Below are 15,197 nucleotides of genomic sequence, written 5' to 3'. Positions count from 1 at the left end.
GTTGTGGCCAGAGCAAGTAACAAAAACCTCACAGCAAGACTTGCTACTCTTTCCACCGCCACCGCCACCGCCACCGCCACCACCTCATCCTCCTCCTTCGGTAACAACCCCTGCGTTGATCTGTATGTGGAGTCCTTTAATAAACCCTTTGGCTACCATGACGATATGTATTCCGATTCCTTGACGGAACCCTTTGGTTCCTGTGACCCTAACAAATGTCTGAAGTCATTGCTGCCGCTGGCCTGGTCCCACGATTCCCTTACTACCCTCAAGCTCATTTGCAACCTAGCAAACCGCTATGAAACAAGGGAAAGGGAATTCTTCCACAAGGCGCTGGTTTGGCTCCACAACAACCACCCCAAAACCCTAGCCTGCAACATCGAGGCTATTGCAGGCGGCAAACGTTCCCAGGTTTCTTTTGGCAGTTTAAAGGACTTTGTCACTATTCTGTACCGGCTTCTTCTTCCAGAAGGAGGCACCCACGATAGTGTCATTGATGTTGCCATCCACAAGAAGGGTGTTCTTGAAAGGTACGAGCGTGACCCCAATTATCAGTTTTTACACAATCGTGTTTCAGATGTTTTTGCGGCCGACTTTAGGTCTGATTTTGAATAGTTGAAGAAAAAGAAGCCCAATGAGAAAATGAATTGTGTGATTTTAGCAAGTCAAGTGCGCCCTTTGTCCTTGGACCCATAGAAAACGGCTGCACGTCCTACGATTACAATGCCGGCTGTATTGCTGTCACTACTATTCCACCGTGTGAAAGCATCGCAAGGAAGGTTTTTCCTCGCGGTGAGGAAGAGGGCGAGAACGAGGTTGATTACACAGTGAGGTTTTTCCTCACTGTGGCCTTCGAACTCGGCTATAAGCTATGTGCTCTAATGTAGAGAATGTGAGATTTGGGAGATTTGGGAGACTGTTCCTCGTATTCAGGCGGCAACAATGGTTGAGATTTGGGAGACTGTTCCTCGTATTCTCTCTTCTCTCTCGCATAAACTTGCAGAGGAGGAAACCGTCGCAAAACCCTGGTTCATCAGTCGCCAAATCGATTCCGATCAGCGCGAGCCGCCGCCAGATTCAAGTCTCTACAAGATGACTCACGACGTGGAGATGAAGGAGGTCCCGGCGCCTTCCAACTCAGTTTCTTCGACTTCTCCGTCAACTTTACACAATTTGAAGGAGATTGCTTCACTCCTTGAGACTGCTGCTTATACACGGGAGGTTAGGCGGATTGTGCGTGCCGTTAGGTTAACGATGGTGTTGAGGCGGAAGCTGAAGGTTTCTGTGATTTCAGCATTCCTCAATTTTGCCCTTACACCGGGATCTGAGGTTCATAGCCGTTTATCATCCTTTCTTCCCAAGGATGATGAACAGGATATGGACGTTGATACCACAACATCTGCTACTCAAGTTCCCGCAAAACATGCCTTGCCAGAGCTAGAGATGTACTCCTACTTGCTTGTGCTCATTTTTCTGATTGATCAGAAAAAGTACAAAGAGGCTAAAGCCTGTGCCTCGGCAAGCATTGCTCGTATTAAGAACTTGAATAGGAGAACCATTGACGTTCTGGCATCCAGGCTGTACTTCTATTACTCCCTGAGCTATGAACTCACTGGTGATCTTGCAGAAATTAGAGGAAATCTCCTGAATCTTCACCGTATTGCCACTTTGCACCATGATGAGCTGGGTCAGGAAACACTTCTTAATCTTCTGCTTTGCAATTATCTCCACTATAACCTGTATGATCAGGCAGAGAAACTGAGGTCCAAGGCACCTCGATTTGAGGCTCACTCCAACCAGCAGTTCTGCCGGTATCTCTTTTACCTAGGAAAGATCAGAACAATTCAGTTGGAGTACACTGATGCAAAGGAGTACCTCCTGCAAGCTGCTAGGAAAGCTCCTATAGCAGCCCTTGGTTTTCGGATTCAGTGCAACAAGTGGGCAATCATTGTACGCTTGTTGCTTGGAGAAATCCCTGAGAGAACCGTTTTTATGCAAAAAGGCATGGAGAAGGCGTTGCGGCCATACTTCGAAATAACAAATGCTGTGAGAATTGGTGACTTGGAGCTTTTCAAGAATATATTGCAGAAAAGTTCTCGGATGTATTCAATGCAGACCGAACCCACAATTTGATTGTTAGGCTGCGACATAATGTCATAAGGACTGGGTTGCGTAACATTAGCGTCTCTTATTCCCGTTTTCTCTGGTTGATGTTGCTAAAGAGTTGCGATTGGACTCTCCAAACCCGGTTGCTGATGCTGAAAGCATTGTGGTGAAGGCAATCCGAGATGGTGCAATTGATGCCACTCTGGATCATGCAAATGGATGGATGGTGTCAAAGGAAACTGGGGATATCTACTCTACTAACGGGCCCCAAGCTGCATTCGACACAAGAATTGCATTTTGCCTCAATTTGCACAACGATGTAGTGCGGGCACTTAGGTTCCCACCAAATTCCCACAAGGAGAAAGAAAGTGCTGAGAAGAGGAGGGAGAGGCAACAACAGGAGCAAGAGCTTGCAAAGCACATAGCCGAGGAAGATGATGCCGAGTTTTGAAGAGGTTATATACTGATAAAGCCGGCCATCTACTTTCCCTGTGCAAGGCTCTCAAAAAGCTGTGCCTGTTTTGTTTTCTTTTCTGAAAATGTATCAAGAATATTTTGAGTTCCTTGTCTGATTGACTGGGATAGCGTCAGTTTCCGTTTATGTTACAGATATATCGAGTTGGGCCTGAGCGACCTCCTCTTTCCGTTGAATATGATACGAACGTCGAATATTTTACATTTCACCAGACACTGAACATGCTTATCAGGTTACCAAACTAGTTCTCTCTTGCGTGCTGTCATTCATTCTTATGATCCCTGTAATTTGACAATTGTTTAAGGTGGATGGTAGGATGTGTGTTAAAACATTAATAACTTAAAAATAAAATTTCTCATCACTTGTATAAAAACATGTGTTGTACCACTGATGTTCCGATCATAATAAAAAATTTCTCATGTTGAGGATGGACGGGAGATTCGACATTCAATAATTCATGCCGTCAAGCCAGGGCAGTAATCACGTAAATATCACAACTTAATTTGAAAACCGAAACTAAAAAAGCTTTGGCCTCAAAGCCAACATTGTCAAACAAAATGATTCAAATCCACCAGATCCAACATAGCAAAACCCTAAATAAACATTTAGACCAACTACATTTCATGAAAGTAACTCATTTGTCCTCGAGAAGACATGACTTCTGGCAAATTATCACTCAAAACTTGTATTTCAACGACCGATACCCCAGACTCTGATAACTCCGTCGGTGTAGCCACTGAACAAGGTGCTGCCATCAGCGCTCCAGTTCAAACTCGTACAGTAGATAACCTGCAATTCAGAGCACAAGTTAAACAAACCAAAACAATTAAAGTTCAAGCATTACTAATATGTACAAAGATTACAAACCGAATAAAACCAGTCACCAAATGAAAACGCTAGTAATCATAAACCTACTATCAACTGACAACTTAATTATGTCTATGAATGCAGTGACACAAAGTAAGTACAGGCCGGAGCACATTGTCAAGCACTCGCGCAATGTGGAGTTCCTTTCCGCACTTTAAATGCAATACTGAATGTGAATGAAAAAACCAAGATTCGAGCAAAACACCAACACTAAACAAATACAGCAAAAACGAATACCACCAGAGTCAACAATACCAAAAGAATGTAAGTTCCATATTATGAGTTTGTAACAGGGGAAGAAAATACGAAATCGCACAAAGCTCAAAAACAATTCAAAACAAAACAGCATCACCAATTGGTGAGCAATGTGACTTATCTTCAAAGAAAAGATTTGTCAAAAGACTCAAAGCCAAGCAAAGCAGAAACTCTGTAGAGCAAAGTCCAATTCAATGTGTATATAGGGAAGAAATGGCCAAGACATAAACGTTAATCTACTCTATAATCGATAACAGCACATGTCAAATGCAAATTGCAACAAATATAGGAGCATTGTACCAACCATTTTGGGGTCAGCTACCATACTACTAATATCAATAAAACAGTTAAGATAAATAACATCTATGCACAATCGCTACATACCACATTTGTGATAACAAGATTAGAGAAACAACAAATAGACGATATAAGCAATAAGCAATTTCATCAAAGCCCGAAATCACATTACAAAAACAATCACAATTGAAAGACAAACAACACAAATGAAACAAGATATAGAACCAGTAATAAATCGAAAGGAGCGAAAACAAAAATTAGAAGTATACCTTCTTCTTGTATGAAGTAGCAGCATGGGTATCCTCAGTCTTCTCAGCCTCAGTCTTCAGATCGACCTTCAACTCCTCCACAATGGACTTACTCTCCAAGTCCCAAATCTTGATGCTTTGCTCGGTTGCGGCACACAGCCAGTACCTGTTGGGACTGAAGCAGAGAGCGTGGATGATGGAGCCGGCCTCGAGATGATACAGCCTCTTGCCCTCCGCCAAATCCCAGAGCAGAATAACTCCGTCTTTGCCTCCGCTGGCGCACAATGAACCATCAGGAGAAACCGCGACGGTGTTCACATACCCATTGTGGCCCTCAAGGGTGTTCCTCAGCTTGCAGTTGGACAAGTTCCAGACTTTCACAGTCTTGTCCCACGAGGCCGAGACGATGGTGGGCTGCATCGTATTGGGGCTGAATCTCACACAGCTGACCCAATCACCGTGCCCATCCTGGTCCTGAATGGTGAACTTGCACTCACCGAGAGTGTTCCAGAGCTTGATCGTGCGGTCACGGGAAGCCGAGACGATCTGACGGTTGTCAATCGAGAATGCAACAGACAACACATCCTTAGTGTGACCAACAAATCGGCGGGCGGAGACGCCGAGGGCCAAGTCCCAGAGGCGGAGCTCGCCGTCCCAGGATCCAGAGAGGGCAAACTGGCCGTCGGAAGAGAGAACAACGTCCTGGACGAAGTGGGAGTGGCCGGTGAGCCTTCTGCGGGGGACACCGTAGGTCTTCTCGTCTTTGTTGAGGTGCCAGAGGATGATGGACTTGTCGCGGGAGGCGCTGACGATCATCTCGGAGTTGTCGATTGGGATGGCGATGGCCGTGACCATGTCGGTATGAGCCCTCATGGTGCCGCGGAGAACGAGATTCTCACCCATGGTTGCTGGTGGTGGTGCGCGGCGGCGGGTGTGCTAGGGTTTTCAGAGATGCGGGAGGCTGGAAGGCGTACGAGAGGGTGAAGAGGGAAAAACGGGAGAAAAGAAGAATATATAGGTGAGAGAGATAGGGTTTTGAGGGAGATGAGCCAGACCGAAAAACTGGGGTGGGTGTGTGGGTTTGGGTTGCTTTAGTTTGGTGACCCGGCCCGGTATGGATGAGGCCCAACTAGATTCTAAAGCTTGGGTCTATTCTTGAAGCCCAATTAGATTCTAAAGTGGGGCTTTATATTCCCTATTAGATTGGAAATAGGTACAACAATGTGTTGGTTGCATTCGAGTTCAAATTTACTTCTCGGAAATTATAATTGTTTAAAATTCACTTTCTAAAGTTCGAATCACCCTACTCCATTAATAAGAAAACTCAGTTCGAGGTCTTGCAACCAAGGTTTCAAAAGACGTTAGGCACTAGTTGAACGGTGAGTTGGGGCCTAATGCCTAAACGGCTAGGCGGATTTAAGTAAATATATTATATTTCATGTAAACAAGTGTCTATTTATACTTAAAATATATATGATTTCATCATAAACTACGAAACAGAATGACATATATATTAGGAAGTATTAAAACATAATGAAAACATGGGGAACAAGCTTATAATGTGTGTTCATTTAAGTATTCAACAAGTCTGTTATAATTTATTGAAAAAAATAAAATTCAAAATGAAAGTTATTTATTTTCTGTCTAAGTGAGTTGCAACGTAGAAGGGTGCCTAGGTGGTTTAGGCGGGCACATCAACAGGTTTAGACGACATTTCTTAATTTTTAAATGTCTAAGCATTAATTAGGACGGTAACCAATCGCTTAACGCTTAGACGGGAATTTTTAGAATAATGATTGCAACACAAATTATGTCCGCAAAGACGAGTTTTGCCTAAGAAAATACTGATGTCCCATAACTAAAATACTCAGAGGGTGGTTATTTCGTGTCAACGAGTCATTTCTTTATATAGACAATTGAAATGTTTAAAGATCGCATTGAGAAGGAGACTGCTAAAATATAATATTTTCTTCTACGTATGATCGTATCCCACTGGTTCGAAAAAGGTAAATAAAAATCACCAGTTACATTTTGTTTTTTATTTTTTATTATTGGACAATAAACTTTGTTTTTAATGCACCGCTTGCGGCTCCGCCCGAGAAACCACCGCTTCCAATTTCTATCGTTGCCCGTTTCCGCTCGGAATTATCTTCTCTGAATCATCTTCCTCGGAAGAACTTCACTGCTCGCTGATGGAGGTTTGCCTATCGTAGCACCAAAAAGATGCTTTCTTTAAGGTTAGTTCTTCGTATTTTCCACCTTTTTTTCATCTGGGTAATTGTTGTTTTCCTCTAATCTTGCTTCAATTGTTCGTTTGTTTGAGATTTTCTTTGTTTTATTTTGTGGGTTCTTACGTTTTGTTGGTATATTTTGATGTTAGTAAGTTAATAACTTGTACTTTGCTTTAAGAATTGTATAAATTTTCAATTGGTAGCAATTGAATCTTGTATGTTCACCCATTGGGCCACTGCCTGCCTTTGATTTCATGTGCCGGTTTGATACTAGGGGATTTTGGAGAAGGCATAAGAGGAAGGTTTTGGTTGCAACTGGTGTTTTAGGAAGTGGGTATCTTCTGTACAAATTATACAATGCTCACAGACAAAGGCTTGCTGACCTGGAGACCGAACTCGAGCACAAGCGAGAGAAAAACGATGAGCTCATCAAGGCTCAGTTAAGAGAGATTCCCATTTCATTTTGAGTACTCGTATATTTTGTTTTCGATTCTTTAACTGGTTTTTAGTTGGGTTCTAACGATATTGTTTTATGGTTGCGATCATAGAATGCAGGCCCATTTTGAAAACATACAAAGAATTGCTGACACAACTACACTGCCTCATGCTATGTACTATTTAAGTAGTCGGATAGCGGAAGAGTTGGACCTTTCTCACCTTACTGAGAGGTTAATGCAAGTGAAGGGGCAACCGACATCTCAAGAGAAACTTGAGTTATGGGATAGACTGAAAATTCTAAGTATGTTTCTGTCATTCCCTGGTATTTATATATTTAGCATGTTTCAAGACCATAGTTTATGAGTTCTCTTTATTTGACTAAAATAAAGGGATTTATAGTTCGCTCACCTTCTACTACTGTTCTTGTATTTTTTGCAGGTTTCACGAGAATGGTGTTGTCGCTGTGGGCAATGACGATCCTTAGCTTATATATTAGAGTTCAAGTCAATATATTAGGGAGACATTTATATATTGATACTGCACGAGGTCTTGGGAGCTCTCTTTTAATTGTAAGAGCTATTTCCTTTTCCACTGTATGCCAATGATTTCTACTCAAAATAGTTATTTCAGCAGAATTGATAGTGGAATTGTGTTTACTTAACTGCAATACCAATCTAGACAGCATTGTTCTAAGTTTTAAGTAGTCCAATGCAGCTGAATGTTTGTACTTGCAAATTGTTGATTTATTTGGTTTGCAATGTATTGATGTGCCTACTTTATTACATAGTATGAAATATCCTTGCCGAGTTTTACATTTGGTCAAGCAATCGTTAAAGGTGCAATTAATTAGTATGACTTGTGAACTTGTACCTTCTGAATGTATTGCTGGAAAAAGTTAACCTCAAAAGTGTGTGTATGCTTGTGAATGTTACCAAACTTGGATACTGACGTGTAGAGTATCTGTTTCTTCTATGTTCATTCGAAGTATATCCTATCACCAAAAATTTTGTTTCAAGGATTTTATATGATATAAAAGTTATTCAAATTATAGTTTTTTAAGAGTTATCATTTATCAAATATGGCATCGGTTTTGATTGTCAATTGTAAGAAGCTTTCGTTCAGGATTAGGGATATCTAATAGTTTGAAATGATAACTAGGGTGGTGGTTGAGTGACCTCATCTTCACCGTTGTTGAGGAGATGTTATGGTTATATCGTGGGAGAATACTTCATTAGGATAAGTATGGTGAAATCTACACATAATTCTATTTGAAGAGGTGGGATCCGTTTCTGGGCGGTAGGGCAGGCTGGATATCAATGAAACAGGTGGAGGGGTGCATGGTTATATATTTGAGAGATCAAGTTCCTCTTAACACTGCTTGTCAAAAACTAATATTATAGCTGATTGCTGCTTGGTGGCACTGTGATTAATGTTTTCTCACTAAAAGTATCATTACTTTTGTTCATTTTACCCAAGCCACTTGATAGACATTAGTGTTGATCTGCAATACCACTCACATCAGGCATGCTATGAAGTGTATTTTGGACGATACTATTGGTTTTGATTTGTTACTTTAACTTCGCTGAATGCAATATAATTGTTCTTATGTTAATAGGAGGATGCTGATCTCATTCATAGGGATGACCAGCAGAAGTTTCTCGCAAGTTCTGATTATCTCGCCAGTAATGCCTTGCCTGCTTTAATTTCAAATATCCAGGCAGCAGCAACAGAAGTTCTTAATGGGTAAAGCTTTGTCTGACCACCTATTAGCATGTTGTATATTAGTCTGAAAAATAAAGGCAGGTTTATCTATCACATCAATGTTTTCCCTGAATTTTTCTTCTTAAATGCCATGGTCAATGAGACAATGTCCAGGCTTTCGATCAAATGTCAATAAATGCTTAATACTCAGAAACTACCATAAGTTTGTCACTGCCCCCAAGTTTAATCTTGACCAGCTTCAATCTCTTATAGCACTGCACGACCAAGAAGCTAAGGGACCTATGTAGCTTAACTCTGCAAGCCAAACTTACTAGTTGACTATTAGAGGTCTTACTAAATAGTTTGGATGCTTTTCATTTGCAGAAAGCAGCTAAAGGATTCTTTCAACACCACAGTTCTTCATGCAACTATCATGGAAATACTTGAAAAGTTCATGAGCACAGGAGATCCCCATCACTGGGTGAACTACTTGATGCCTGAGGATGCTCGTTGGCATGAACTAGCCACGGCCTTCAGCAATGATAACGTACCCCTTCCAGATGTCACCAAATTTGACCAACTTATGTTGGAGACACGGGCAGTAATATCAAGGTATGTCTGCGATGTTAGGGATGCAGCTTATGCTTATTCAAAAGTAACATCAATACCGCAGCTCCTTTGCATGGAATTGCAAGTTTAAGATACAACTCCTATGCATCGAATTGCAAATCTCAACATTACCAAACGTAGTAATACTGATTTTGGTGTTACTTAATTCTATCATGCAACTTTATCTTGTTATTGTTATTCCTCGAAGGATCTTCCTGACTTTTTCCTGAGTAGTGTTTTGTTCCACTTCGGAAGGTGAAATTTGGAAGTCACTCAAATCTTTTCTGTCTTCTCTTTGCAGTGCTGAATTCAGGAGTGTTGCCGAGACAGCGTTGAGAGCAGTGGTGGATACCGTGATAGAAGATATGAATGCTCAACCTGGAGGAGGCAGTCTAAAGTCAGGAATTCAACTTGCCAAAGTTTTAGCACGGGTTGCACAGACGGGTCCTTCAGTCCTCGAAGAATCAAGCAAGTTCATCCAGATCATTCTGAATGTACCACAAGTTGAGCTCTTTTTCACTCTCATCTACTCAAACATGAAAATAGACTAGAGTAGAGACTCGCGGCGGATCACAATTTCAGAATTTCGGTTTTTAAGTAGATTTTTGATGCGTTACAATCAAATCCGGCAGCGGAAGAACGTGCTAATGATTGAGGGGCGTTCAAGTTATCAAAATTCGGAAGTTTTAAAGGAATAACAGAGAAAGATGAGGAATGTTGCAGTGTAATCTACTGTTTGTACTAGTTCTTCTACCATTTCTAATTCCACATCTCATATTTGTTGTGCTGTAATATCTCTTATATCATGCTTGCTTTATTAAAAAGCGCTTTTCCAAAAACTGGTTACGATTTGTAAGCGCTTTCAAAATTTTCTTTTAAACGATGGTAGAAGTTTTTTTAGCTGCCTAAAAGTGCTTTTGGCCATTCTACCGGTAGACCTGGAGAAGCCCTGAATGGAAAGAAAAATTTACGGACGGTATACCCTTCGAGATGCCACGTAGATGGGTCTTTTGTCATTTGACTTAACCAAAAGACCCAAGTACAGGAAGCGGCTTTCTCTTCTAGGAGGGAAGTGGGCTTCATTCAATGGAATGCCTATCACAGTCACCGAATCAAGTGATTTGGCTTTTTAAATTTTATTCAACGGTAAAAAATTATCATAGCTTTTAAGGAGTCAAAACAGGTGGATCATTGGATAAAATTTGGAAGGTTCAAATTACTTAATTTAGTGGCCTTGGTATTTTCCAAAGTATAATTTCGTTGAGCCTGTTTGGAAATGCTTGTTTCAAAAATAGTTTTGTCGATCAATGTTTTTTTTTTTTTTTTAACTTAAATGTTTATTAAAGAATCATTTGAAAATACTTCTTAGAAAAGCACATAATAGATTTTATTTACAAAAACATATAGCAAATGAATCCTTTTATTTAGACCAAATAATATCAAAAGTGTTTTTGGTTATCGGAAAGAAATTTGTTATCCCCAAATCTTCCAAACGTGCGTGCCCTAAATCATGTTTCTGCCCCAACGAAAAACGGGTTCGGGTTCAAACGCTGCGTTTAAGTAACAATTCAATTCAATTCACAAACACAAATCCCCCGAAACTCCACTCACCGCGTCTCTGAAGCTCACGCTCAGTGACCTTCTCGGCGGACAACAATGGTGAACACCAATGGCAACGGCGGCAACCATGACGTCCTGATGCTTGAAGCTCCGCCGCCGGAAGGTCCGGCATGGCCGGGACCTCTAACCAATGCCGAAACCATCGACGCCTTGCCCTACATCGACGACGACTACGCCCACCCCGACGTCAAGCGCGAGGTCGACCGCATGGTGGAGGAGGAGTTGCGGCGCAGCGCCAAGAAGCCGGCCGATTTCCTCAAGGAGTTGCCGCCGCTTCCCAAGCCCAATTTCAAGGTCAGTCCCCAAATTCCTAGGGTTTGTCTCTTTTTAAGGGACTGTTTGGCTGCGTCGATAAGGATTTTTTTGTGCCTGACTTTTGGAATTTGAAATTGCAGGATCATCCGATGCTGGCTAGGGAGTACGAACGGGTGAGAGCGTCGAGGCCTCCGGTGGCGATTGATTTTTCGAGAGACAAAGTGGAGCCGCCGCCGGTGAATAAATTGAATGATGAAACTGCTTGGAAGCTTGCTCTCCAGAAAGCTCAGTACTCTCTGCAGCACCAAGCCGTCAGGTAATCTATACATACAGATTTGTATATTTGTATAGGCTGTGTATATGTAGTATGGATATGTATATCTGAGTCATGTTTACTGTTGATGAAATGAGTGTCTGAATTGTAGGTTGGAGAATTTGGAGCTGATTGACAAGTATGGTCCTGAAGCCTGGATTCAGAACAACAATCGATTGCAATCAATTTTGTCGAGGTTTGCCCATCGGATTTCATATAAAAAACTGCAATATTTATAGTTACCTCTTCATTGTGAATCGATTCATTCCGTAGATGCCGCATTAGTAGTCTAGTAGTACCGCCCCTTTTGGGACTGTGCACCCCACATACATATGACATTGCTTATTCCTGTTCACATACGTAATTCTCCTACATGTACCTATGCACACACACGTGTTTAAATGTATGCATTTGTACCAATTAAATTTTGCACATGTACTTTATCAAAAGGTGTTCAACCGTCTGAATTGTTTGCAGTTAGACTTTCTGTTCTGAAAATTTACATGATGTACTTAATTTTGCGTTTAAGATCGATATTATTGCTGAAAGTTCTAATTTTCATGTGCAGTACATGATGATTCTTTGAATAATGCATTTCATGATGCTTGAAGTAATGTTATGTGTGTTATGCATTTTTATTTTTCAGAATGCAGAAATTAGCTCAGGAGCAATATCAAAATATTGAAACAGTGAATCGTGAAAGAAAACATCATCAGGTGATTTAACCTATCTGCCTGCTGACTTTGTACTATTTCGATCCTAATATTACTCTGATCTGATAAATTTACTTCTTCATTGATGACAGCAAACCACTGCGTATGAGCTCAATGCTCTGTCTGCTCAATGGAAGGAGCTTTGTCAGAAGAATATAGAAATTCAATCTGCATGTGTTAATCTTGAAAACCATCTTGAAGGATTGAGGAGGGAAGCAGCCAAAAGGTAATCCACCTTTTCCTGTCTGGTGTGTTTTTTGTGGCACTCATTTTACTAGTTTGATCACTAATTAGCTGTTACTCGCTTTAGAGGATGGAACCTGGAATCCAATGCAGAAAATGGTTCTCTATTGAATGCTGAATGAGAAGGTATGCTTTTGCAGCTAATGCCATTTGGTTTAGCGTTGATGCTGTAACTCTGTTATCTTGTTATACAATGCTATGCAATATTCTTTTACTTCACAGGATTTAGAGATGTTGTAATCTTTTTTAACCCTTTATCGGTGAGAGTTTATTCCCAATTCCTCTTCCAGGTTTAATGTAATTTTGAAGAATTAGTTCCTAGTGTTTGCGTTTCTACCCATTTGTGTGTTGTTGAATGGGAGTTTTGTCTTGCTTTTCCTTTCTGTCATTAGCTGAGCTATTTAGAGTTTAGTTCCTCAAATTCAAAACGTCTGATGCCGTTGTGTATTAGGATACTTTTCCTTTGAGGACAAGACAAGTCCCGAGTTATGATGTCCAGGTCTGCCTATACGAATATATGTTTTTATTATGGTGAGTCGTCAATTCTTGAAGGGAGGATACAATAGGCTTACTATGATCGATCTGCTTCACGGAATCAGTATCAGGCGGCTATAAACCAGAGTTTATTCGAAACTAGACTTTATCACTTCTGTCCTAGACTATGTCATGTTTAGCTTTGCGGTGCTATTTAGTTTTAATCATTTAACTTAGGGTTTTGTAAACAGGATTTGGATGAAGATCCGGCAGAAATTGTTATACCGGAATATTAGCGTCTATTCAACAACTATCGTAGCATGGAGCTGGATCGATCTTTGTTGTACTTTCAATGAGCGGCTTTTTTGTAAGCATGGTTAAAAGCTTCTCCCAGTCCCAGTTGCACCCTTCGAATCCAGTTGTAATTGACAATAGCGCATGTTTCCGGTTGGTATTAAATATTAATGCGTTGAAACCGCTTATAACTGTGTTCACAACTTCATACATTATCCATTTCTTTATGGCATGGCCAATTATTTCGAGCTCACCATAGAATGCACAATTGAGCTACATGCTTGGAGATTATAGACTATAGATCTACGAAAATGTAGCATATTCACACCAAAACGGGCAACTTATTCATAAAATCAAAACAAAACTATATCTAAATTCAATTGAAGCATATTCACATGCTTGGAGAAAATTTGGATAGAGTTGTCCGATCACATTATTACTACGGTATCCATCATAAAGTATGAGAGAGGACCTAAATCCATCTAGGTCGTACTCGATGCAAGAGCTATTCTAGTAGTAGTGTTTAAAATATTCACGAAATTACTGATATTTTCATCGATATATCTGAAAAATCAAGGATTGATATGGAAGGGAGGGTGAAATGCAAACTTTGTTCTGTATGAGCGAGATATAAAAAAATCAATAAATATTAATGATATTTACCATTTTCACTATAGAAATTTTGTTGGAACCCATTGTAGATTTCGCAATCTTGAATTCTTTTGAGAAATTTTTCTCTAATTTTGACTAAATCTAAACAAGTTGATACATCCACCCCATTACAAATTTTCATAATTTTTGTCAAAGATAACCGGTATTTTCAACTATGTCGATATTTTGACACTAACTAAGGGTATATCGATATTTTAACATTGAGTAAGAGTACATTGATTTTTTAACACTGAGTAGGAATATACAATATAGGAAGAAATTTTGAGTAAAGATACCTAACTCTTATGTCATTTGTAGGGCACTTGTCACCTAAGCAGGAGACCCTACGCAACAAATAGGATCCCAATTTCCTGTTGTGTCTTTCTTCTTGAAGTCACGACCTAAATGAGTAAGATCCTTGGCGCGCAAGCAAAGCAAAACAACCGACATTAAAATTTCGGCATAACCATACATCGACCGGCCCTTCAAAATATTCACCAAAAAAATGGTTCTGAAAATCATGAAAGCTGCATCAAAAATGGCGAGACTCCTCTCTCCACTACTTTCCAACCCAAACAAAATCCATCTCAAAAACTTTTCGCAACTCTCTCCGGTCCGATTTTCCGACCCGAAACTCGGAACCCTTTTCATTCCCAGAGAAAAAGACCCTGTTTTCATGGTTGCAAATTTCAACGACATCATCACTGATCATCGTTTCCACGTACTCCATTCGGATTCGGATTCTGATTCGGTTTCCCCGTAGTTCCTCATCCCCTCCTCCTACGGCAATCCCTGCCTCGATCTCTTCTTCCACGTGCTCGTCCCCCATTCCGATTCCTACTCCCATTCCTACAAGTATCTCAGGCAGCTACTTCCCCTGGCATGGTCACACAATCCACTGACCACCCTCAAGCTCATTTGCAACCTCCGAGACTTGTCCAACGATCTTGAAAAGTTGAAGAAGGGGGACATTTGTCAGAAAAGCTCGGTGCCGTATTTCTGCCCCTCCGTGGATTCTTCCATGGAGCGTGCCACCTTGCTGTGTGAAAGCATTGCGAGGAAGATTTTCCCGCTAGAATCTTCGCATGGCGGATGCAGAGTCCGAGACCGCCTTAGGAAGGAGGTTTTGGTGCCGTTGACGTTCACCTTGGATTACTCTCAGGGCTTTGATTCTTCGGCAAAGCCCTGCGCAGTTAAGGAGTACTTGGAGGAGGTGAAAGCTGGTGGCAAGGCCAAGATTGCGGCATGTGCTCTGCTTCCGAATGAGATCGTAGAATATGTGAATAACCGCGGTGTTAGGCAAGCAGCAGAGCTTCAGTGGAAGGCAATCGTGGAGGCAAAAGTAGGAAAGCTGGAAAACTGCCTGGCTGTGTGTGACGTGTCGCCTTCTTCCATGGTGGGGATCTC

At 41.1% G+C, this 15,197-nt stretch overlaps 3 protein-coding genes and 1 pseudogene across 4 annotated transcripts; 3 read left to right on the top strand and 1 right to left on the bottom strand.

The window, feature by feature from the left end:
• The first annotated feature begins 834 nt into the window (after positions 1–834).
• LOC125479651 lies at positions 835–2,846 on the top strand (annotated as a pseudogene).
• Positions 2,847–3,058: 212 nt separating this feature from the next.
• Positions 3,059–5,211, bottom strand: LOC103939407 (guanine nucleotide-binding protein subunit beta-like protein). The gene is made up of 2 exons (XM_009349495.3): positions 4,270–5,211; positions 3,059–3,370 (listed from the first exon to the last, which is right to left on the bottom strand). Exons 1-2 carry the CDS (start codon positions 5,149–5,151, stop codon positions 3,272–3,274), a joined length of 981 nt encoding a protein of 326 aa, XP_009347770.1. The 5' UTR covers positions 5,152–5,211; the 3' UTR covers positions 3,059–3,271.
• A 970-nt stretch (positions 5,212–6,181) lies between these two features.
• On the top strand, positions 6,182–10,019 carry LOC103939418 (peroxisome biogenesis protein 3-2). 2 transcript variants are annotated; one of them, XM_048589065.1, is made up of 7 exons: positions 6,182–6,485; positions 6,754–6,918; positions 7,028–7,239; positions 7,356–7,486; positions 8,533–8,660; positions 9,003–9,230; positions 9,529–10,019. In XM_048589065.1, the coding sequence occupies exons 1-7, from the start codon at positions 6,472–6,474 to the stop codon at positions 9,776–9,778; spliced, it is 1,128 nt and encodes a 375-aa protein (XP_048445022.1). In that variant the 5' UTR covers positions 6,182–6,471; the 3' UTR covers positions 9,779–10,019. The 2 variants fall into 2 exon arrangements, with proteins under 2 accessions (XP_048445022.1, XP_009347780.2); XM_009349505.3 differs by having other exon boundaries at positions 6,186–6,485; positions 7,028–7,218.
• An 841-nt stretch (positions 10,020–10,860) lies between these two features.
• Positions 10,861–13,430, top strand: LOC103939429 (pre-mRNA-splicing factor SPF27 homolog). The gene is made up of 7 exons (XM_048589090.1): positions 10,861–11,141; positions 11,243–11,418; positions 11,528–11,611; positions 12,062–12,131; positions 12,221–12,354; positions 12,439–12,497; positions 13,097–13,430. Exons 1-6 carry the CDS (start codon positions 10,884–10,886, stop codon positions 12,491–12,493), a joined length of 777 nt encoding a protein of 258 aa, XP_048445047.1. The 5' UTR covers positions 10,861–10,883; the 3' UTR covers positions 12,494–12,497; positions 13,097–13,430.
• Positions 13,431–15,197: the final 1,767 nt, after the last annotated feature.

Source organism: the organism of the source record quoted next, unplaced genomic scaffold (genome assembly GCF_019419815.1).
Source record: "Pyrus x bretschneideri cultivar Hongxiangsu unplaced genomic scaffold, Pyrus_bretschneideri_v1 Contig3, whole genome shotgun sequence".
Classification (NCBI taxonomy): domain Eukaryota; kingdom Viridiplantae; phylum Streptophyta; class Magnoliopsida; order Rosales; family Rosaceae; genus Pyrus; species Pyrus x bretschneideri.
The sequence above is the reverse complement of the archived record's forward strand: the minus strand, read 5'-3'. Positions and strand labels throughout refer to the sequence as shown.